General features: G+C 39.0%; 1 protein-coding gene across 1 annotated transcript; it reads left to right on the top strand.

The window, feature by feature from the left end:
• Positions 1–7651: 7651 nt before the first annotated feature.
• On the top strand, positions 7652–25512 carry LOC117394494 (sodium-dependent neutral amino acid transporter B(0)AT1-like). The gene is made up of 12 exons (XM_033992832.2): positions 7652–7912; positions 13879–14019; positions 14220–14357; positions 15265–15446; positions 16231–16341; positions 16458–16570; positions 19975–20103; positions 21081–21237; positions 21988–22192; positions 22279–22438; positions 23738–23900; positions 24666–25512. Exons 1-12 carry the CDS (start codon positions 7714–7716, stop codon positions 24864–24866), a joined length of 1899 nt encoding a protein of 632 aa, XP_033848723.2. The 5' UTR covers positions 7652–7713; the 3' UTR covers positions 24867–25512.
• The last annotated feature ends 353 nt before the right edge of the window (positions 25513–25865 follow it).

Here is a 25865-nt window from a genome sequence, read left to right as displayed (position 1 = left end):
ATCTTTATCAAGGTTGCCAATAATTTTGGAGGTGACTATATATATTTGGCAGACACCTTTATCCAAGGTGACTTACAGGTGTACAGGGCAGTACTGTACAAGGTTGCAATGCAAGATCAATATTTAAATACGGTATAGTTTACAGTAAGTGCAAATAATACTACTAAAATACAATATGAACTAGATTTATCATGTTAGCTTTTATCATTGTAAATAGTACATGGTACTGTGTAAGCATGGGAAAAGCAGAGTAAACAGCCCTGAAAATTTATTGTGGTCCACCACAGATTTAATGTACAGTATTTTATGTTCATTGTATAGGCGTCTTTGCAGTTAGAACTTGGTATATTGTTATTGTGATTAGGGTTATACATTTACTAAAGTGAAGGGAGAGAAAGAGTTGTGAAGTGTGCCGTAGTACTGGATTTTGAGGAATGGTACCTGATTACCTTTATGTACAGCAAGCTTTAGAAGTCCCACCACCAAAATAAGTCATGACTAATTCTGGATACTGTACAACATTATATGACATTTGGCTGACCCTGTGAAATGTGTGCAGTTTCTTTATCACACAAGGTCTTATCATTACACAATCTTGTGGTACTGATAAATGAAAGCATACCCTCCAATAAAACTGAACAAAGTCGAGTCATACGTTGTGTTGTAAAGTCTCTTTACTGTAGAATTGTTTATCACATAACACATGCCCACATTAGTACTTGACACTAAGGGTAGGGAACTGTTTCTAACCACCCAAATGGCTTTGCTGTCACCACTTCCACAGAGCTGGAAATAATAGTCCCGTTCTTGTATCCACACATTAAACACAAAACACACACACAAGTCAGGTTAGTGTGTGAATTAGTGATTGTGGTGCAATACAGTTTTACAGTGGTACAAGTGAAGTGCTGTTCCAGGTTTGTGCTGGCCTCTGGCGACACTCAACAGTACAAACAAACACTCACGATTATTTCACCAACAGTACGGGTCCTTCCAGGTCAATGAGACAACCAAAACGAATGACCCCTTGGTAAACGATTGCAGCTGCTTTTTATGATCTGCAGCTGCCACATCATTTCCCTTCCGGGTCAATGAGTTAGTGTACCGAAGCTCTGTCTCTTTTCTACATGACCGACTTCCTTTTAACCCTCGGAACGAAGTGTCAGGCCAAGTAGTCCATGGTACTCTGTTCCCGTTACTTATCACCCTCACAGGTCGAGAGGGAGATTTAACACTAAGAATCATTGTCTTTCTGTCACAGTCCTCCTTTTTTAGTTTTCGGTCGTTGATGATCATTCTTGACCAGTATGTTACATGTTGTTGGTGAAATCTGGGCCCATTCTGCCTTGCATATTTCCTTCAGCTCAGACAGATTGGATATGCAATACTTAGCTACAACTTTTTTCAGATCAGTCCAAACCATTTCTATTCGATTGAGATCTGATGATTGCAAAAGCCATTTCAGGACTTTTATCTTTGCTTCCTTCAGGAATTACAGAGTTGACTTAGTTGTATGCTTGGGGTAGTTGTCGTGTTGGAAGATAAACTGTCTGCCAATCAGCCTACAAGCAGATTGTATCATTTTACTTTGTAGGATATTTGATACATGGCTGCATTAATTCAATCTTCAATCACATGAATGTCTCCAGTCCCTGAACTGCTAAAACACCCAAATATGATGATCAAACCACCTCCATGTTTAACTGTAGGTACAAGGTTTTCTTCATTGAAGGCTTTCCCTTTTTTCTCCAAACATAAATGGTCCATTTGTAGGTTCTAAAAGTTATATTTTAGTCTGATTGGATCAGAGAATTTTGTTGAAGAATGCTTCTGATTCCTATTCTTATTTCTTGTGTTCAGGTGCCTTTGTACAGTTATTTAATCTGCTGTTATGCCTAATGCTTCTAAATCTTTGTTTAAATCCTTGGCTGTTAATCTTTTCTCCTACCTGCTGTACCAATAATTGTCTTTGGATGTCCACTTCTTTCAAGCATTTCAGTTGAATTTATTTTGTGATATTTCTTGATTATTGCTCTGATTGTGGATTTTGGTATTCCATATTTATTTGATACTGTTCTGCAGTCATTTCCTTTGTTGTAACTTGTAGCAAGCTACGAGTGCTTTGCTCAAATGTAAATCAAACTCCTTTGTCTTGACCATCAGCTGCTGTGTTGCCAACTTTTATCTGCGGCCATATGTACTAAAATATTACAAAAGGAAAAGTGGTGCAAGTAATGGCAATAATCATCTCCTAATCACAACAAGCTTCCTTCTTTCGGCAGTGAGCCAAGTCGGATGGTGAGGCGTTTTAAGGTGAGTTCCTATGATAACTGTGTCAAGCCTTTGTAAAGTGAGGTCTAGCCTGCCATAAAACAAGGAAACCACATAAAACTAAATCTTTTGTATCTTTCAGTTAGACTTTGAGAGTGACTTATCTTGAGCACATCTTGAAACAGTTAGTAGTCGACGCAAAGTTATTAACTATGGCAAATGGGTCTGTATAGTTTGTGTGATGTAGAAATGGACTTGCCGCTTCCCATTGTACGTTCTTGTACGTATCAGAGTATAGTCATATCAGATCATGCACCTCTGGTTTTGGAGCTTGTTTTTCACAGGCAGGTGGCACCACGTCACCCTTGGAGGCTCAACCCCCTATTATTATCTGATCAAGACTTTGTCCAGTTTATTTCTTCCCAGATAGACTTCTTTCTGGATACCAACTCAACACCTGGGATGTCCTCCATCACTTTAAGGGAAACCTTAAAGGCTTATTTACGAGGCCAAGTAATCTCTTATAGTGCTCGACTCAACAGGCTTTGAACAGGGCGGCTCTCAGAACTAACTGACCTTATTTTGCAGTTAGATCAGCAACATGCTCTCTCTCCCACTCCAGAACTCTAAACAACGATTGTCCCTACAGACTGAATTCAACCTTCTCTCCACTAAACAGGCAGAGCAATTAATGATTAGATCACGGCATGCACTATATGAACATGGTGACAAGGCTAGCAAAATTTTAGCACATCATCTGCGTCAATCTGCTGCTTCACATTTGATCCCACAAATTAATTCTCAATCAGGTCTGCCTACAACTGACCAGCAGGAGATTAATGATCAATTTAAAACATTTTATTTTTCTCTTTACAAATCGGAATCACCTGCCGATCCCGCATTAACCGATTCTTTCTTTGAGAGCCTTCCTGTTCCAGCGTTGGATCCTGACTCAAAAGCCCATCTGGAGGAGCCCTTTGCCCCAGATGAAATAACTCAAGCTATTAGGTCAATGCAGAGTGGTAAATCTCCTGACCCAGATGGGTTTCCCATAGAATTTTATAAGAAATTTAGCTGTAGTTTGTCTCCACTACTGAGCACCATGTTTGCTGAATCTCTTACATCTATGTCCCTACCGCCTACGCTGTGCCAAGCCTCTATCTCTGTACTGTTTAAACAGAATAAGAACCCTCTTGATTGTGGATCCTATCGCCCCATTTCGCTGCTTAATGCAGACTTTAAAATTCTTGCTAAGACCCTGGCACACCGTCTTGAGTCGGTTCTCCCCTCTATTGTCTCCTCTGACCAGACAGGATTTGTGCAGGGCAGACACTCTTATTTTAACCTTCGCCGCCTGTTCAATATTATATATACTCCCTCTTCTCCCCTGCCTGAGGTTATTCTTTCGTTAGATGCAGAGAAAGCTTTTGATCGTGTTGAATGGGACTACTTGTTTGCTGCTCTACATAGGTTAGCTTTGGTCACAATTTTATTTCATGGATCAAGCTGTTATATTCCTCCCCTACAGCTTCTGTTTGCACAAATGATGTGCAATCCAAATACTTCCCTCTCCACCGAGGTACAAGACAAGGTTGCCCTCGAAGAGGTGTCACTTTATGCTGATGACCTTCCTTTATATATTTCTGATCCTATCTCTTCCCTCCCCCATGCCTTAGTCATACTGGAGCAGCCCTGCGTGGATAGCCATGGAGTCAGCCTCCTGTCGCTTTACCTCCCTGCCTGCCCTACTGTGCTCTTCTCTTCCACTCTCGACCTCTCAGTTTAGTGTTAACCCATTGGTGTGTCACTCCCTCCGGATCTGGTCGCAGTTTAGGAGGCGGTTTGGCCTACAGTCCATGTCCATATCTGCCCCTGTTGATGTAAACCATCTATTCCCACCCTCAGTGAAAGACTCTGCTTTTAGTCTGTGGTATAGAAGTGGTATTAAGTCTCTTAAAGATTTATACATTGACAATAATTTTGCATCGTTTGGCCAGCTTGTCCAAAAAATTAACCTACCTCAAACACACTTTTTTGGCTACTTGCAAATTCGAAACTTTGTTCATAATAGAGTGATTCAATTTCCTCTACTGCCTCCCAAATCAATCACTGATTCGATTCTAGAATTCAACCCTGACAGTAGGGGCGTAATATCTAAAATTTATAACATTATATTGTCTCTGCATTGCCCTTCATTGTCCACTTTGAAAACCCTGTGGGAACATGATCTAGGACTCCAGCTAACTGATGACATTTGGGAATCCATCCTTGCTCCTGTGCATTCCTCTTCAGTTTGTGCTCGGCATGGGCTTATTCAATTCAAGATTGTACACCGTCTTCATTTATCAAAGGTCAAATTGTCCAGAATATACCCTGAATTGGATCCAGCCTGTGACAGATGCAAACTAGCACCAGCTTCTCTCATTCATATGTTCTGGTCCTGTCCCAGGCTGGCTCCGTTTTGGACCTCTGTCTTTGAGACCCTCTCTCAGTTCTTACAAGTGCCTATTGACCCCACTCCACTCATTGCGATTTTCGGTGTGATTCCTGACAATGTTCCCTTAACAGGGCTGCAGTCGGACATCGTGGCCTTTGCAACTCTGCTGGCTAGACGCCTCATTTTGTTTGGTTGGAAACAGGCTGCCCCACCCTCACATGTTCACTGGATTAGGGATCTCATGTACTCCCTTAAATTGGAAAAAAATAAAGTTTACATTAAGGGGATCCACTGCAAGATTTTATAAAGCATGGCAACCCTTTCTCTCCCATGTTGACAACCTCAGATTGCCCTCCCCTCCATAATCTTCCTTTATAAAATTAATAATAATGAAAAAGCAAGCACTGCACTTTCTTTCTCTGTCTTTCTCTCTAGCTCCTTCTTTTTGTTCTCTTCTGTCTTTCTCCTCATTCTCTTCTCTTTTATAACAATTATAATTATTATTAATATGATTTCCACTTAAATCTCTGTTAAATTGTGTTTATGTTTCATCCTGCTTAATTTGTGAAATCCAATAAACAAAGTTTAAAAAAAAAAAAAGAAATGGACTTGCCTTCCCAAAGTATGCTGCCATTTGGGTGAGGTGCCACAAGTCTATACTTTATATCTATACATGCTACATAAATGCAGTGTCATGCACAGTTATATAAATACATAAAATAAGTTTTAAAAAATCTGCTGTTATCAGCAGCTGTTAACCATGTACAAAAATGACTAATCCGCTTGCCTTCTGCAATTCAAAAAACACACTAATTACAAGAAATAATTTACTTTAGATTGATGGTTAACTGATTACAGCTCTTTGTTGTTGATGGTTGCACAGCATGTCACTTAATGGGCTCTACTCACAATTGTTAAGTAGTGTTTTAAGATTTTTCTTTTTTTAAAAAAAATTTAGTCGTTGCCAATTATTTTTATTATTTTCTCCCAATTTGAAATGGCCAAATATTTTTAGGCTAAGCTCACCGCTACCACACCTGCGCTGACTCGGGAGGGCGAAGACGAACACACGCTGTCCTCCGAATCATGTGCTGTCAGCCAACCATTTATTTTTCACACTGCGGACTCACCATGCAGCCACCCAAGAGCTACAGCGTCGGAGGACAATGCAGCTCTCAGGCAGCTTACAGGCAAGCCTGCAGGCGCCCGGCCAGACTACAGGGGTCGCTGGTGCGCGGTGAGCCGAGGACACCCTGACCGACCAAACCCTCCCTCCCACTGGGCGGCGCTCAGCCAATTGAGCACCGCCCCCTGGAAGCTCCCGTCCTCAGTCGGCAAAGGAATAGCCTGGACTCGAACTCGTGACATCCAGACTATAAGGAACATCCTGCACTCCACACGGAGCACCTTTACTGGATGCGCCACTCGGGAGCCCCAAGATTTTTCTGTGTTTATAAAGATTGTCTTAATATTGAAATTTGAAAATGAGGATTAACGTCTAACCCCTCTCTAAAACAGTTTAAAATTGTTTCATGAACAGATCACTTAATTTAATTAACAAAGCCTCCATTAAATTTGAAGTTTTGTGAATAGGACCCAATGTGGCCATTCAGGGTTGTTGGTTTTACAGTCCCCAGTCTATGCTTTGAAGTATCACATGCCATTTACTGGTAAACAAGGCTGCTATTCCCACCTGTTACAATATTGCAATCGCTTGTTCAAGGCTAAGGAATGACTTTGAAGATTCTTTGAGCAGCTCTATCGCCAAGGTAACTGATAGGACTGTATATTACCCAAGATAATGAACTAAAAAGCTGTCCTGTATCGCACCTTTTTATTTATAGCATCTGATTTTTGGAAGTGCCTCTATAAATAACTTGTATAACCATGTACTGAAAATGATTCATGACTTGCCAACTGAACACACCACTTGAAACTGTGAATGTTATTAGATGGACACAGTTCTCCAGTCTTGTTGTTTTGTTTTATTCTTACTATTTCTCATATCAAATGTGTAAATGTTTCAGGAAATTCAGGCATTCACACTTCTGAACACTTTCCACTCTTTACAAAAGTTTACCATAGTAGAAGCATAACAAAGTGTAGTAAAACATGGGGAAAGCATGAGAGGAGTGTGAGGCAAGATTAGTGGTACCATTCCTGGATGAATTACAATTATTTCTAGGGGGTTAACAACACACTAAGGTCACAGTGCCATCTATATTGTGCATGGTATGGCCCTGATAGCCTACCTTGTATAATGTATAGTAAGATCATTAATGTTGACCTATTTTGTAAAAGGGGAAAATCTGAATGAGATAGGGGTACATGCATGCATTCATTTATTAACCATTCAAGAAAGATTTTGTGGACTCCAACTATCTGTGTTGTACTTTTGAATGAATCACGACAGATACAAACGATACACATGATACGCACTGCAGTATGATACATATTGTTAATTATTTCCCTGAACAGGCATCGAGGCCACAAAAACTGTCCCATTCCTGTATGCCTAGGCGACACTCCAAATGTGAATCTAATGTGAGCTCCCTTGGTCTGGCATCACTGACAACTGTGACGTTGAACTGTCCCAGCAAGCTTCACCTCAGCCAGTCACTGCTGCATGATGCTGGGCTGCCCCTCTGCTGATGAATGTGCAAGAACATAAATACCGCCCCTTCCACCATGACGGTTTACTATTATTTTCTTATCGTCAGCAATTAGCACAGAGGGCTGCGGTGTTGTTAGCCTGTCTAATTGTTTGACCTAAATGTTCTTCTTATTCTCATCCCTCCCCCAAATAACATATTAATTATTATCAAGCATGGACTCGGATGGATGATCTGTTGTGCTGATACTTCGATCTGTGTTCGGTGCACTTTCAGGTTGAGTGCTAAAGGTTCACTATAAATATCACCTGGCAGCCTCAGACACATCCACTTGGTAGCCCCTGCACACTTTGACTTGACTTCCCTGCTATCTCTCACTGCTGAATCTCAATCATGAAGTTCAAGCTGCCAAACCCAGGCTTGGAAGACAGGATACCTTCCCATGAGAGACTGGAAATTCTAGAGAAGGAAGAGGTGGATGACAGACCTAAATGGGACAACAAGACTCAATACATGTTAACTTGTGTCGGCTTCTGTGTGGGATTAGGAAATGTATGGCGCTTCCCTTACCTTTGTCAGAAATATGGAGGAGGTATGTGCCACAACCATAGCACTTTATAAGGCAAAACAATAAACTGATGTACACTACCCTAATTTTTTTTTTTTCTAATTGTTATTTTGTTTTAATTTCAATAACAACTTTTGATTTTGGGCATCTTGCTCAAATTTATTTTTTATTTTTATTTTTTTTAAATCAATTTACTATCAATACTACTATCTTTATAAAATATATTAAGTATACCTATATTAAATGCTATTTAAGAGCTGACATGCTTTTTACAGTGTTGGGCAACACTACTGAATTTATTCCCAAGTGGAATTCAGCCAGCACACCAGTGTTAACACATTGGTTTAATGTCTCCAATGAAAAACACTGTTAGTGAATGAATTCCATTGACCACCCTATTTTAGTGATATCTATTTAAAACAAAAAATAGACTTAAGGCCAAAAACTAATTTAATAAATACAAATGATCTAATTTGAAATTTTGAAGATTATGCTAACTGGGTCATGGTATACATTTATTACTTCCATGATAATGTTTGAATCTGGACCTAGCCCCATCTTTATGACAGCAGTAAAAAAACAAGATACTTTGGAAGAAATATGTTGTTAAATAAAAAAACCTTTATGTATTTAGCAGTTGGTTAAAGCAAAGTGGAATTATTATTATTATTATTATTATTATTATTATTATTATTATTATTATTATTTATTTGTTAGCAGAAGCCCTTATCCAGGGCGACTTACAGTTGTAAACAAAAATCACAGTACAAGTATTACTACAATTAAGAGCAAGATAAAATACAATCACTTCGGTTCTAGCAAGTACAAGTATATGACAAAATACGATTCAATAACGGAGCAGATAACAGTGTCAGTGATAGTTACATCAGGATATAATTAAATACAAAATACTACAGATTAAATGACACTTGACAGATTACAGTACTCTAAAGTAGAGGGTTTATTTTAGAATTAGTTTAGTTTATTCACTTTGTGCCCACAGGGCCAGCACAGGTACATGATTATGATGTATCGATAGCTCTCAAGGTGTTCTAGCATTGAAATATATATATATTTCAATGGTCTATAACTCGATTAAAATTTTTGATCGGTTAATTTTTTGACATTAGTTGATTAATCGGTATATTCATGCCTGCACATTTTTAATAAAGGTAACAATCTTATAGTGGCTGCCCTGCACAGTAATACATACAAAAATCAACAGAATCTAAAATAACATAAGCCCAATGGGAATTTGGTTGTTTTAAAAGTGTTTTTTATTTCAGTAAATGTAACACATTTTCATAGAACAAGTCAATCCATGAAAGGTTTTAATAGCAAAATATAATGCACAAGAACTGAGAATGGATTTTTTATTTTTTTTGTCTTTGATGCAAACATACCGTATACATTATATTTAGGGCTTCCGGGTTTTCGGAAACAGGTAAACATCGGTTAAAACAAATCTCCTACCCATGTTCCACAATATAAACTATTAATACTCAGTATACATTGACAACTTGAACAGTAATGTAATGTAATATTATCAGTACTAACATTAATAAAACAAAACGTTATAGTCACAGATTGTGACACGAGTAAAAGACATTTACTCGCCTGAAACCATGCCAGGCCAAATGAAGGAATCGTGAAAAATAAATCCTGCACTGCACAGTCAACTCCGTTGAAATGAACTTTATACATCCAACTTAATCCAACAGATCATATATATATATATATATATATATATATTGTAGCGATCTCAGTTAACGCAGGCAGGCACATCACACAGGGCGAAGCAATCCACACACAGTCAGATGGCCGGCGTAAACCTGGGACCTCTTGCACTAAAGCATAGCGCCGATACCGCTGTACAAAAGAGTCCTCCGCCTGTGTGTGGATTGCCTCACCCTGTGTGATGCACCTGCCTGTGTTAACGGAGTTTGCTTCTCTCTCTCTCTCTCTCTCTCTCTCTCTCTCTCTCTCTCTCTCTCTCTCTCTCTATATATATATATATATATGAACATCATTTAGATATTTTATTTAACATCATAGGCTGTAGTACAGTAAAAACAAGGATGATAACTTGTGATAATAAATATTACTATGAAATTGCATAGATATATTTATGAACTAGTATGTCATTATGAGGTAGTCTGAACTACAAGCAGAGGTCTTGAAAATTCTGGAATCACCTAACCTTGCTTCCTCTTATCAACCAAATATATATATATATATATATATATATATATATAATGGAAATGACTGGTAATTAAGTTTAAAAGGCATAATGAATCTGAAATTGTGGGATATGAAGATTTTCCAGGATGCCTCTCCTATATTGCCATCCTAGGAAAACTGTGGTTTACTACTTTCCAGTCATTAAACAACAGGCCATTAACAACTGTTAAACATCTCGAGTAGATGAACCTCCTGCTTTTCCTCATCTTCACAGTTGGTTCTCATGGGTACGGTTGAGTGGGTCTTGTTTTGCATGAGGGGTTGTGAAGCAGTCTTAGCTAATCTTTCCCATATAACTACATCAATAATGAGCTTGTAAACAGGATTTATGAGCAGCACTTTGTTAAATTTTATTGAATGCACCACAGCAGACCATTAACACTGTTGTTTTCTGAGATTCATCACCTCAAAGTGCATTATCTAACTGTCATAGTGAATAAAATAATGCCAGTGCTATTAATGTAGGGGCTGCATATTTACTCTGGAGTGTGGTTACCGAGTGATATTCAAGCATTGCCTTTTTCTTGTCTTAAAAAATCATGCAGTATGTAATAAAATAGCACTTTACTATACTGTTTGCTACAGTAACTTTTGCATATTTATTGCAATTTTTTGTGTGCAATATTTACAACATCTACCAGTGTTTTAGTGCCATGTTCCAGGTGCTGCCATGTTCAGAGAAAAAATACAGCCTTATTGTCGAACACTATTTCCATTAGGGAGTTTATCCATACAGACTTTGTTATACAGTATATACAGGTAGTGAATAAAAAAATGGAAACACCAATGTAAAGTCACTTAATAGGGCATTGGGCCACTATAGTATCCCGCTCTGTGGAGTTCTCGGCGGACCGTTGATGAAACTGGCTGCTCACGCCCCAGGTTGAAATTTGCAGTCAATTGATCTGCAGTTGCTCGCCTGTTTTGCCTTGCACTTTGAATTAATGCACAGATATCACAATCCTGGAGTATGCGCTTCCGCCCACTGTTGCCCTTTGCTGATGATGTCTTTCCCTCGGAGTTCCATGCCGACATCACCTTAGACGCCATTGCTCATGAAACATCAGCAAGTTGAGCTGTCTTGGTCACTGAAGCTCCTGCCAAACGCGCCCCAACAATCACCCCTCTTTCAAAGTCACTGAGGTCTCCTCTTGCAGCCATGCTAGCCATAATTATACACAACCAGGCCTGTCCAGCATTTTTATACATGACCCTAAGCATGCTGGGATGTTTTACCCAGGTATTTCAATTCTTTTGTTCACTACCTGTAGGATTACTAACACTTTACAATTAATACACAGAATGCTGGTGCTTGCATAAAAAAGCTATTTTCGGTTTGCCTTGAATGACTTATCTGAGACAATGGACTGATACCAGTGACATTATTGTTTCCCCCGGAAATTGTGGATATATATTTATTCTCCTGTTATATACAGAATAATTAATATCATTAGTACCTTTCATTGCACTGTGAGAACACTGCACACAATGAATCAAGATAATACAGACATCTCTTATCTTTTGTTTAAATGCTATGTTGGGGATAATAAGGATGTCAGGGTGGACTTTCAACATCTGCTCATAGCACTCATATTATTATTATCATTTATTGAATGAGAAAATAAATGAAGCTAGAGTTATTCTGGGCAAGCACTGGTTGCCACATTTGATAGATAAATACATTTTATTTTGCATGTTATTAGTCAAACATTGCAGCAAGTAATGTAGACATTAATGCCACATAGACATTAAAAGTTATTGGAGCAGTAATGTAATGCGATATAATGTGTTTGATATATTTTTGGTCAACATTGGGATAGCAAATAATTTGAATTAACTCTGTACAAAACTGCTCCACACAGATAACTTTTATTTGTTGTGAATTTAGTGCTCGTAATATATGAAGCCCTGGAAGCACACTCCAATGCTCAACTGACCACTGCCTGCCATTTATTCCTTTTACATATGCTACTGATTGCTGTAGTGCCCTAGCACTGTGCTTGGCTTCATTCAGATTTGATCCTGCCTGGTATGGAGGCAAGAGTGCTTTGATGTTCCCCATGCCCAGTATATGATACCTAGAGCCAGTGCTCCAGATAACCTCTGTACCTGCCATTTTTACACATTAAAAAATCAAAAATACGCACTAAATTTAAACTTAAATTTAAAAAATATGCATAGCAATTTTGCTGCACAGCTTCTCTGCCTCCCCTCCTGCCTCCCCTAAAACTTCCACTAACAACTACATCTCCCAAAATACAATGTCTTCAGTTACTAGGAAACTGTAACCCAACAAACATTATACAATCTTCAGCTAATCACAGACAAAATCGACGCTACACAGGTTGAAGGCAGCGTAAACACCCCAGTCCAGCTACAAATCCTATTCGATCCATCGTCAGAGGCAATCGCTAAAAAAAGGTGCCTATAATATTTAAACAAACTGTTTTTTTTAACTTATGCATTTTCTTTATTTTATTTATCAGTATGGCTTCATATTGAAGTTTTAACATGGTCACTGAATTTAATGTTTAAATAAGTTTAATGTTAAAATAAGTAACATCATTAATTTGCAGTCAGTATGATACCTCGAAAAAATGCGCCAAGCTGATAAAGACCCTTGTAGAACACACATGTGGTTGTACAGTAGTTCAAAGTAACATTGCAGTTATAATGGAAGGCTCTTTTTAATGCCTACCCCATTACCATTAAAGATTGTACAGTATTTATCGAGAATACTCATGACTTCAAGGTAATGTTGCATTGTACCCCCTGAAAATATATTTTCCTCTCTGTGTTAAAATTAGAGGGTAAGTTACTCGCAGACACAAAATCTTATCTGGAGCGCTGCCTAGAGCTTTATTTTCCTTCTAGGCTTTTTATGAAAAAGTCCAACCATATTCAGATGATAGATGTTGCGTATATTATGCTAAAACATATATATATATACTGGAAAACCTTATGTAGTACTGTGACAGGATGGCGTGTGTGGAGACGTCAGGCCAGAAGCAGGAACTTAAACAGATACTGCAGGTAGGGTGCAATGGCGTTTGTGCCGTCTTTATTTTAAAGGTTTAAACAAAACAAGCACTTGCTCACAGAGAGAAAATAAATATGTTAAATAAAACAAATCTCACAACAATACAACACACAACAATACATAAATCGGTCAGGCTGGGCAGTAGCCTTCACTGACACAGACTTATTTTTAGTTTTGTTTTGGTTTTCTTTTTCTTTTAATTTTACTTCTCCTCTCTCCCCGTGCAGCCAATCTGCAGGGCTTTTATATTCTGGCCAAGGGGTTAACTAGCTAGTTATTATCTTATTACCCCTCAGCCAGAGTCTGCATGAGTTTAAAAATGATGCGTGACTGTCAACTAATTAAATACTCAGTAGCTGATCAGTCACACATCTTCACGAGGTTCTAAAAACACACAAAACAAAAACAAATAATGGTGACGGCATTTATCCAGGCCGCAACAATAATAATACAATAAATCATAATAATATAATAATACAAAACATACAAATATACAAATAATAATACAGGGGCGGGGTGAACCCCGTCACAAGTACTCATCTCTGCAACTATAAAATGTATCCAGCACCAAACTACAGTAATGCTCATTAATTGACTTTCTCTGTCCCAGTCTAGTTTCTGGATAAATACTTGGAATGGAATTTCGAATGAATGTGATGGCCAGCCTGAGAAATAAAATGTAATTCTTCTGTCTTTCTTTTCATTTCAGGAGCCTTTATGATTCCTTTTCTCATTTTGCTTGTCGTGCAAGGCATCCCATTGCTGCATATGGAGTTTGCAATTGGCCAACGCCTGAGGAAAGGCAGTGTGGGGGTCTGGAATGGAATTCACCCTTACCTGGGGGGAATAGGTAAGTGTTGCTTCGATGTTAGCAAAGATGTCTCTGAGTTTGATGGTCATGGCCTTCATCACTGGATGAGATCGAGATGGAAGTCTGCATTTAGAGTGGATAGGATGCTGACAGAGGGATGTTAGTCATCAAATACTCCAAAGTAAAACGAGAGTAACGTTCAAAGGCCTTCTAATAATGAAATATCTATTGTTCTGTAGGTATAGCATCAATGTGTGTCTCCTTCCTTGTGGGTTTGTACTACAACACCATCATTGCTTGGGTGATGTGGTATTTCTTCAATTCCTTCCAAGACCCTCTTCCTTGGAGCCATTGTCCACTCAATGACAACAGAACAGGTATTTCATTAAATATATATATATATATATATATATATATATATATATATATATATATATATATATATATATATTGTAATTTCTCTTTTTGTTAAGACAACCAGTTTATCTGAATATCTGTGTACTGTATCTAAACTTGATAAATGAAACACTGGAAATAATTAACAAAATGTTAATCTTATTGTTGGTTAGAATCAGTTTGCTTAATTTTCCCTTTCAGTCAACCCATCTTCCTGACTTCTTAGAACTGATGTTTAAAGGACCCCTGTGAAGTCAATAGAGCGACAAGTATCATGTCCAAATTCAAATTACATTAGGTTACACCAATGTGTAACCTGTCCGCCTGCAACAGTGGATAAACATGATTCTGAGAGCTCTACCTGTATTTTAAAGTCACCTGAATATGATGACCAAAACTGAGACAAAGTGATTCTAAACAACAACAATTTCATAACTATACCCACGTTTGCTTTCAAGTGTAAATAAAACATTGTCATACACTATTTTCAAAGCATTCACTCGTCTTTAAAAAAAACACCTATTGGCTGTAATTGGAGGTATCTTAAGATCTTTCAAGTTGTGTGTTTCTCAGTTGTATACATTACTGTTGAGTTTCCACCTTATAAAAAAATAGGAGTTAAAGACTAGAGTAGATGCTTCGAAAATATGGCTCCAAATGGTGTTGTAGCTATTTAATTACATGTTTAATTACAGAGTTATTTCTGTGTACAGATTACCAATGTAATTAATAAAAGTATATCACAGAAGTATAACACTTAAAATGTATTGCATCCCTTATAGATAAAACAAAATATGCTTTCCTTAGTGCAGTACTATAAATGCACATTTGTTTCCTGAATAGGTACTTACATTAGAGTACACTAACATCCGAATTGGTCCTGCTCAGGTTATGTTGAAGAGTGTGCCAAGAGCTCTCCTGTTGACTATTTCTGGTACAGAAGTACATTGAATTCCTCCACAAGCATTGATGATTCTGGCAGTATCCAGTGGTGGCTGCTACTCTGCCTTGTGTGTGCCTGGGCCGTCTTATATGTGTGTTGTATTAGAGGCATTGAAACTACTGGAAAGGTATTTATTGTGCAGCTGTTTAGTTTACTCTAATAAAAGCTTGTCTTTACAAGTTTATTAGCACTTCTATATTATAAACAATGCCATTGCCTGTAAACATGTTGTACACATGTTTTTGGACACTATTTCCTACAAAGTTGCTTCAAATTACATTTTCTTATTTTTTTTTTACTGTTACCTTATGAGTTCAGGAGCTGCTCTTCAGTCCTAGTTCCCTGGCATAGACATGTGTAATGAAGGATTGCTCAGCCAAAGGTGTCTTTACATTAGTAAGCGCTAGCACCATCTAGTGCACAGCAGCATATTGCCAGCAAAACTAAAGGCAACTTGTTTTCAAAGTGGCGGATTACATGCCGGGATTTTCATTACATACTGTTAGTCTATGGCTGGTTTAGCAGGTTACATATGGCAGGCAACTAGAACACAGACTTATCAAAAAATATATAATGTATTTTAGTAATTACAATTAGAACCATTCGGAACAATTGAAAACATCATGCAAATTAGAAGCTCTTTAAGTGAAATGTTGGATATATGCATGATCCTTTTGACTGCTCTGTCCCACCAAATTGGAATGAGATAATTTATGATACTATTCAGGTCAGCTACTGTAATAGTAATTCACATCTTTCTCTCGTCTGAATCCACAGTGTCTCTACTTGTTGCCCAAGTTATAGCAATTCAGTAGTAGATGGAATAGGGCATGAGGTTACCTTCTATTCAAGAATGGAAAAGAGAAACAGCGGTTCATTATTACTTTATTAATAAAGTCTTTTTTTTTTAGGCTGTGTATGTAACATCTACCCTCCCTTACGTTGTGCTCACAATATTTCTGATAAGAGGTTTAACCCTAAAAGGGTCCGTTAATGGAATTGTTTTTCTGTTCACACCAGATGTAAGTATTATGCTATGTTTCTACATCATCTTAAGCATGTTTGTGTATTATTATAATTCTCATTATTATTTATTCAAAATGTAACAATACATTTTTTATTTATTAATTTGTTTTAGATTGCAGAACTGTCAAACCCAGACACATGGTTAAATGCAGGTGCTCAGGTGTTCTATTCTTTCTCCCTGGCGTTTGGGGGCCTCATATCCTTCTCCAGCTACAACTCAGTCCAGTGAGTAGTGACTTCTACTAGTGATCAAACTGCATAGGTTGGATTTTAATGTTCCAAAAATAATTAGGGATTAGAAAGCTCTGGTCACTGCACGAACTAAACTGAACAGAAGATATATAAATGTGTGTCTCTATTTCTAATATTACATTCAGCATTAATTGTGAACTTTTTTACTCTTCTGTTTTTGAAGGAATTAATTGCTTTGGATAAATTTGTGCATTTTGGAGACCAACGTTTGTAGTATTGTTAGGACAACAGTGTTAGTTTCTCCAAAAAAAAAAGGCAAAAGCAATGCAGTATAGATTGTTTAAACTATGATATCATTAGGTTACTTACTGTAACCCTGGTTCCTTGAAGGAGAAGATAACCACCAAAACATTACGTATGGGATATGCCTGCCTATTGGTAGGTTTGTATGCATACAGGAGCTGTGCACAGACAGCACCTGTAGCTTACTGACCCGCTTTGTGGAGGTGATAGCCAAGAGGAAGGCTGTCCTCATAGACAGATGCTTCAACTCTATGGAGTGTATGGGCTCAAACAGGTCCTTCGTGAAAGCCTCCAGTACGACATCAAGGCTCCATTCAGCGAGAACGGCCCTCCTGGGAGTGCATAACCGCCGAGCGCCTTTAAGAAATCAGGTAGCCAAAAAATGCACACCCGGAGATACCGAATCTATGGGGACATGGCATGCAGAGATAGCTGCTAAATACACCTTCAATGTGGAAGGTGACCTACCAGCATCAAGCAGTTCTTGCAGAAACTGCAAGATAACAGGCATGGGGCAAGAAACTGGGTCATGACTTCTAGTCAGACACCGATTCTGAATATACTTCCACTTATAGGCATACAGCGACCTAGTGGAGTCTGTCCTAGCGCTCTGCAGAGTACCCACAACTGCATCTGATAGCCCTAGGGCTGTCCAGTCGTCCCGTTCAGGGGCCAGATGCATAATTGGAACCTGCCCGGTTCTGGATGCCAGAGAGTGCCTCTCGCCTGACTGAGGAGATCCAGGCAAAGCGGGATCTCCCAGGGCTGGCCTTGTATGAGCTGCCATAGGGTTGAGAACCAGATTCTCCTGGGCCACTATGGGAAACCTAGGAACTGGAGCGGGTACAAGTGGTATCGGGGCCGGGACCTCCACCAGCGCCATAGAAGCTTGCTGTCTAGACAGTAGCTCAAAGGCCTGGGCCATCTGTGCCTTGAAGTCCATCATGTCCCTCGCCTGCCTTGAGCGCTTCACCCTTCTTGCTTGTGGAGAAGGGGAGCGACTACGGGGTGTTGGTGCAGGAGCCTGAGCGTAGGGGATCTCCTGCGAGGGGCTCTGCGACAGTTGGAGAAGTAAGGTTTGGGCCCAGAGTGCTACTGACGGCTCCCCCATGGGGGACGGAACATCTATCTCCAGGCACCGCACGGAGAGAGTGCCGATCATTGTGGGGCATGTTTTCCTGATGTGCAGGCGTGGAACCAAGGAAGGCTTGTCATGGTTTGAATACCGCGTGCACCGATCACCGTATGCACCAAGTTATTAAGCGCACCGAGTGCACCAAGCACTGTGCGCACCAATTGCACAGAGCGCGGCATACACTGAGTGTCACTTGCACCGAGCTCTGTATACACTGGAAAGGCTATGCAAACCGCGTGCACCGAGTGCCGTGTGTGCAAAACACACCAAGTGCCTTGCACCAAACAGCACATGCACCAGAGCGCTATGCGCACCGAGTGCACCAGGCAATGTACACATAGGAGGCTGTGTGGTCCAGTGGTTAAAGAAAAGGGCTTGTAATCAGGAGTTCCCCGGTTCAAATCCCACCTCAGCCACTGACTCATTGTGTGACCCTGAGCAAGTCACTTAACCTCCTTGTGTTCCGTCTTTTGGGTGAGACGTAAGTGTAAGTGACCCTGCAGTTGATGCACAGTTCACACACCCGAGTCTCTGTAAGTCACCTTGGATAAAGGCGTCTGCTAAATAAACAAAAGTAATGTGCGCACCAAGCACACCGAGCACAGAGGCACTCTGTGCACTGACTGTACCAAGCACTGTGCGCACCAAGTGCACCGAGCACCGTGTGCACCAGGTATTGTACGTACTGGGGTGCTATGCGCACCGAGCACTGTGAGCACCTTGCACAATGAGTGCACCAAGCACCGCGTGCACCGAGCACCGTGTGCACTAAGTGCACTGGGGTACCATATGCACTGAGGCACTATGCGCACCGAGGGAACCAAGCACCGTACGCAATGAGTGCACCAAGCACCGTGTGCACCGAAGTGCTATGCGCACAGAGGGCACCGAGCACCATGGTCAACACGTAGCGTATACCAGGGGACACACAGGCCGAAGCCGCGACGGGCGAATCTGTGGACGAGTACAATAAAAATAATAAGAAATAGGAGTGGGGAACACACTGCTGTTGTTGTTCGATCTTTTATCTAGATGCTGCATAATGCAGGCAAGCGGGTGTACCGCGTGTGCACTGCAGATGTGCCAGCGAGGGTATTTAGTCAACAACACCCACCATATATATATATATATATATATATATATATATATATATATATATATATATATATATATATATATATATTAGATATATTTAAACTGCCTCACGGCAGCTAGCTTAGTCGCTTGACATCGGGGGTATGGCAAAGCATAGCCCCGGTGGAGGACGTGCTCCAACACAAGTGAAGGCTGGAAAAAAAAAACACACTCACTCCTTTAAATCAATACTGCACAGGCAGTCGACTCATGTACCACAGATAGGAAAGCAGCAGCCTGCAATGCGAGTGCGCACAGATTGCTGAGGAAAGATAGAAAGATAAAAGGCTGAATCAGGAGTCACTGATTCCATGAAAGTGGCAAGCCAGCTTTTAGCCTGAAGGCAAGGGAACTGCAGTAGACTCAAAGCTCTTTTTCACAATACGCTCAGATACCAACACAGAGGGTTTTACCTTACCATCTTGAGAGGCAAAAAGAGAAATGGCTTCCGTGGAATGATGGCTTTAACCCCTCGGTAGGCGGGACCGAGGGCATCATCCCAGGAAGGGGCCTATTGGCAGCTCTGGTATAGAGAGCTCAGAAAATACCTATCAATAAGCAGGCATATCCCATATGTAATTTTTGGTGGTCATCTTCGAAATGAAAGGGAACTAAAAGACATAGAAAATGTGTAAATGTAATACTGTAATTGCGATTACAATTGTATACTGTATATTCTAGACTAAAATGCAAAAAAGTGAATAGCCCTTTAAAATATCAGTTACTTAGTTGTTTCCTGTGAACTGTTACAGCAAAAATACTGCAGAATGTAGTAAACACACACTAAAGAATTCTACTTTACTGTAAAATGTACCATGCTCACAGGACACTGAAGCTTAAATGTCTTTCTTTTTCTGTTTTCCAGCAACCACTGTGAGCAGGATGCTGTGACCATTTCTGTCATTAATGGTATTACCTCTGTTTATGCTGCCACAGTAATCTACTCCATCATTGGTTTCCGTGCAACGGAGAGATACGACGATTGCAATGATAGGTAATTAACTTTGACACTGGCAAATCCAAACATTTCCATTTTAATAAACACTGTACCAATGATATTTGTGTTATTTTCTGGGCAATTTGACCTGTCCCTAAGAAAAACTGATTGAAGACAACACACCTTGATCACTTTGTGAATAAAGCAAGGTTAGGTTAAGATTGCACTGGTGATAGATTGGAGTCCAAGGTCATACCTCAATATTGGTAAATAGGTAGTAGTACCTGCTGAGGGGCACTAAAGGGCTTGTAGCTGTCATATAGACAAAATCAGTCTATTTTGGCAGTATTTGGAAAAAAAAAACTATGTACTATGTTTTCTTCAAATGGATATTTACTTCCTAAAGACCCATATCCTGTATACATTATACAAAAGCTGCTCTTTGAGTCTAACGCAGTCGTGACCCCACCCCCGAGGGAAGAAAAGCACTGCAGTCACAGATCTCAGCATCATTTTTCCTTCAAGTCTGCTGTGAATAATGGACGCAGTGAACTTGAAGGTTAATGGTTACATTTCTATTTCAGGGAACCAGGGTTTGATAATAACCTAACGTTCTCTTTCAAATATGAAATATAACCATTACCGAATGGGTGAGTACACCCAAGCTGTCACAAGGGCATGATTGCAGATGCTAAGCCGAGTCTGCCTTGGGCACTACCATTCGGCACCATGACAGTTATACTGCAATTTTAGCTGGACCTTTTGTTATCCAGCTTTGGTATAAAGTATTTAGGACTGGAGTCTTTAGGAGGTAAATACCCATTCGGTAATGGTTGCATTTCATACTTGAACAACATCTCTGGCATAGTCTTCTTTTTATTCTGCATCTGGCACTGGGTGAAAAGCAGCTAGGGAATTTGGCACAATCCACCAGAATGGAAGTGTTGGGAATTGTGTAAGGTGTCAGGCAGTTGAACATGCATGAGAAAAGGAAGACTGATACAATTTCATTTTTTTTTTTTTTTTGTTTGCAGAAATATCCTGTCTCTAATGAATACTTTTGATCTACCTGAAAGAAACATCACTGCAGATAATTATGACAAGGTTCTTGAAAACCTGAACCTCACATACCCTGAGGTCATTAAAAACCTTAATCTGGAAACCTGCAACCTGGATGCGTTCCTTAGTGAGGTATGCTTGCTTTACATTTTGTCAGATAACAAATGTTCTCTGTGTGGCACTGTGACTGAGAAACCATTTCACATGAAATAAGGAATGCAGTTCAGTACACTTTCATTGTTAGCTGAAAGAAAATAAATAAAATAACGTGTGGTTTTGGGCTTCTTAAAGCCAATACAGGCATAGATCTTCTCTCTGACTTTGAGCAGTTATTACGTTTATTAGCTACAGATATGCCTTTTCCACCTCAAGCCTGTGCCACCATAGTTTTGCCTTTACAGGCATGCAGTAAAAATGGCATAGCTTTCCAACTGATTTCAGTAGCTGCGCAGTGGAATTACTGTGGCTATGCAGTGCAGTAACCACATCACTGGTTGCTTCATTGTCAATACTATCACTGGAAATGGTTCTGCTAGGACAGGGCTTCTCAAACTTGGTACTGGGGACCCCCTGTTTCTGCTGATTTTCATTCCAACTGAGTGCTCAATTAATTAGCTATACCCTTAATTGAACTAATAATAATTTCATACACCGTTGTAAATTAAATGTCTCAAAGACACTCAGCGGAATCAATAATGAAAAATAATAACATTCTGACAAATTTCGGTTGATAGTTCCAGTGAATTCCAGTGGAATTCTACTGACGTGAAATCTACAGTCTCTCTACAAGTTCTGCACAACACTCTCATTTGGTAGAAGGGCTACACTGTGTGCAAATCCTGTACTGTATATTTGTGATTGTGAACTATTGTTTCCCTGCAGGGTGTTGAAGGGACTGGATTGGCGTTCATTGTGTTCACAGAAGCTATTACCAAGATGCCAGTATCCCCCTTGTGGTCCATCCTGTTCTTCATCATGTTGTTCTGTCTTGGTTTGTCCTCCATGTTTGGTAATATGGAAGGGGTCTTGGTGCCTTTGCAGGATCTGAATGTTTTCCCCAAATCATGGCCCAAGGAAGCCCTCACTGGTAACCATGTTCATCAGATTATTATTATTATTTGTTTACCAATTGCATTCCCAGTCTGCTGATTTCATTTTTTAATTTTATTTCAGGTTTAATTTGTTTGGTGTCATTTCTGATTGCCTTGATCTTTGTACAAGCATCTGGGAATTACTGGCTGGCACTGTTTGATGAATTTGCTGGGTCCATCCCGCTGTTGATTATTGGTTTTTGTGAGATGGTGGGTGTTGTCTACATTTACGGAATTGACAGGTAAGACAACACAGAAATGATCCAATGACAAACCAGTCTAGATACACTGTAGAAGAATGTAGTGTATTATACTCTATTGGCATACTCTGCCCCTTCCAGAATTCAGCCTCAGTAGCCTGTTATTGTAAATTAATAATATATATATATTACAACTTAGAAACTACAATATATGTATTGGGTATTAGTAATCACTGCTATGCATACACAGTTCAAGTACTTGAAAGCATGTCCATTTATTTTCTCAGAAACAAATCTGCATTACTAGTTGATAACTGTATGTCTTAATGTTTACAATCCCTAATCCCTGGTAGAATACTGTGGCCAAGTAGATTCCTATATTATATCTGCTTCCACACAATTCCCCTGTAAATATGATGTATGTGTCTCTGCACCACATAAAAGCACATGCAAACAAAATCAGTCTGGCAGATGTTCAGTGTTCACTACAGTGCTCCCTTGCTATAAAGCTCTCGGTTATAACGCGCCTCGGATATAACGCTCCTACAGCATGTCCCCCAATTCCCTATACTAGTGATTCATGCAATATTTCTACAGTAAATACAGTACCGGTGTTGTTCAAACTGTAAACAACTTCTCAGTCTAACTTCCGTTTCTGTCTCTCCCTTTTGATACAGTATCTGAACTGAAGAAAAGCTGCGCTGACACATTATAACACAAACATCTTATTCAGCATTAGTTTTATAACTAAGTAAATATTCAGTCTATTACGAGGTTATCTTTTCTAATGTATTTACTTTTTTGCTGCGAGAGGAGCTGTAGCTTTCTCCAGGAGACGAGATGCTTCAGCCCCGCTCCGGCAGCCAAACCTGGAGCGAGCCCATTCCCTCTTCCCCTCGCCCGACCTGCTCTCCTTCTCGCACTTGGTTTGCTTGTCTGTCGCTTCTAACTGAACTCCCGACTGCCGTTTAGCCAGGCTATTTATAGTTTAAAAAGTGCTCATTAAAATGATCCATGAGTGGGAATATTACCTTTTTTATTTTAAATATAGCATTGATTACATGGTGCTTTATGTATGGTTAATTCATGGAAAGTTACATTTTTACTTCACTATACGTGCATTATAGAGAGGGAGTTATTTTTATTTTGTATTTTAGTCAGTAACACGTGGCGCCCCCCACCGCCTCCCCCGTTTATAACACTCTTTGGTTATAACACTCATATTGTGTGTCCCCCGAGACCCGCTTTATAGCGAGGGAGCACTGTATTTCAATTTGAACAACCTTGCAGTATTAAGAACAGACCAACATTTTATTTATCTGTGGTTTTACTGTATGACAGGTTTAATGACGACATTGAATTTATGATCGGACATAAACCAAACATCTTCTGGCAAGCCACGTGGAGAGTAATCAGCCCTCTTGTCATGTTAGTTATCTTATTGTTTTACTTTGTCACGAAAGTCAATAAAGAGCTCTTCTACATTGCCTGGAACCCAGATTACGTAAGTAGATGCAGTTTTACGTACAAATGTTTAGTACACATTAGTGCACTGAAGAAAGCACAAGTCAGAACAACATTTGTCTACTTGACTTAGTTTCTTATAGTTTGGTGGTACATAAGTTTGTAAGACATTTTTGGCACAGGAAAAAAAATTGATTTTAGCCCAAGAAACCTACCCTTTTTGATTGGTTTTCTTATCGCTCCTTTAATGTTTTTCACCTTAATAAAAAATGTTTTTAAATATTTCACGTTCACTCATATTTTGCAAAGAAAGTGATAATCAGCATTAGTCAATATTTACAGTTTTCAATCCATTTTAAACACAATTATTTCAGTGACAGGCACAAACTCACACTGTCAAAGTACAGTATGCTTGTTTTCATGCAAAAAACTACTTATTCTAAATACTGGTACTAGGTCTAAAATATAGCCTGACATCATAAACATATATTTAATAAGAAATACATTGTTAAGTTTGTACAGTGGCAGGCTTGTTACAATACTGTTTTTTCTGTCAAAAGCCTTCTGATTGTTCTCACAAGCAACTGGGCTCTCTCATTGGCTCAGTCCTTGAGATTTATGATACCTGCTCTCTAATGTTTCAAAGCGGGATTTCCAAAAATTACTAGAGGTACCACAATTTCTTAATGATGACCACACGCTAAAGCCATGCCTAATGCAGAATAAAAGTAACGCTTCAGCTTGTGGGAAATTATTCTTGAGCTGAGAGAAAAGTTTTTAATTAGTGTTTCTTTTGATGTAACAGGTTAATTTCCCCATCCTTGAAAGACTACCCTTCCCCAACTGGATCTATGCTATAATTTTTATCCTGGCTGGAGTGCCGAGTTTAGTCATTCCTGCCACCTTTCTCTTCAAATTCATCCGCAACCGGTGTAGAAAGCAGGATGACCTCCAGCCTCTCCAGACTGTCTCATCTGCTGTGTCGATGAATGGGCTATCGAACTGAAAATAGATACTTTTTTTTCCCACCCAACTAAACACAATTAAACAAAAAGGAAATGTACTCTACACAAGACTGGGACTGCTATGAGACCAAAGAATGAAGATATCAACACAACAGCATGAACTAAAGAAAAAAGACGCATAGCCTGCAGCTTGACAAGGGGAGAACGTGAAGGACTGGAAACATTTAATAGTTTATCTGTAGCTAATTAGGTTGCAGTTGAAGGGCCGATGTTGCGGCGTTCATTAGGCATGTCTGCAGCTTGTGAAATTAGTATTTATGCAGTGCAGTCAAGTGGATCCCCTCACATTTCTTTTGTTCTTAAACTCATTTTGTTTATTATTTCCAGTGCGTTATATAATGAATTATGTCATTATTCCACATTTAATTGATATAGTAGAGTATTCATATAGTAAAATGGCTACTACTGCTTTTGGGGGATTTAAATTTCAATTCTGTGAAACATCTAAGATTTTTGTTTAACCTCAATCTTATCAATGAATTGTCTGTTTAAAAAATTGCATCAGGAATGCGTACATCAATTATTATTATTTATTTCTTAGCAGACATAATACTTTGACATCAATCCTGCAAAGTTCTGATTTCAAACATGATATTAACTGCCATAAAAAGGGACAATGCCAGGAATTGCAGCATTTTGAGATTTATATATATATGTATGTATATATATATATATATATATATATATATATATATATATATATATATATATATATATATATATATAGTATTATAAAGGGATGTGGTCATGTCAGTAGAGTAAGTGCCATTTAAACAGTACTGTGTTTAAGGACCTGTACCTTTACATAAATACAATATTTGACAAATATATATATATATATATATATATATATATATATATATATATATATATATATATATATATATATATATATGTTACAGGCATATTGTGAAATCAGGCATTTCATGAAATGCCTCATCCCTGGAAATTTGGTATTATTAACTGAAACATTTTTGATG

Source organism: Acipenser ruthenus, chromosome 3, assembly GCF_902713425.1.
Source record: "Acipenser ruthenus chromosome 3, fAciRut3.2 maternal haplotype, whole genome shotgun sequence".
NCBI lineage: Eukaryota > Metazoa > Chordata > Actinopteri > Acipenseriformes > Acipenseridae > Acipenser > Acipenser ruthenus.
Note: the sequence above shows the minus strand (reverse complement) of the source record. Positions and strands in the feature narration are given on the sequence as shown.

What these genes read in the sequence shown, in the direction of transcription:
- LOC117394494 (XM_033992832.2), top strand. Translation starts at nt 7,714, where the DNA reads ATGAAGTTCAAGCTGCCAAACCCAGGCTTGGAAGACAGGATACCTTCC. An exon ending in CCCTTACCTGGGGGGAATAG is followed by an intron (nt 14,020 to 14,219) that starts GTAAGTGTTGCT and finishes ATTGTTCTGTAG; the next exon opens with GTATAGCATCAATGTGTGTC. An exon ending in TGGATGCGTTCCTTAGTGAG is followed by an intron (nt 21,238 to 21,987) that starts GTATGCTTGCTT and finishes GTTTCCCTGCAG; the next exon opens with GGTGTTGAAGGGACTGGATT.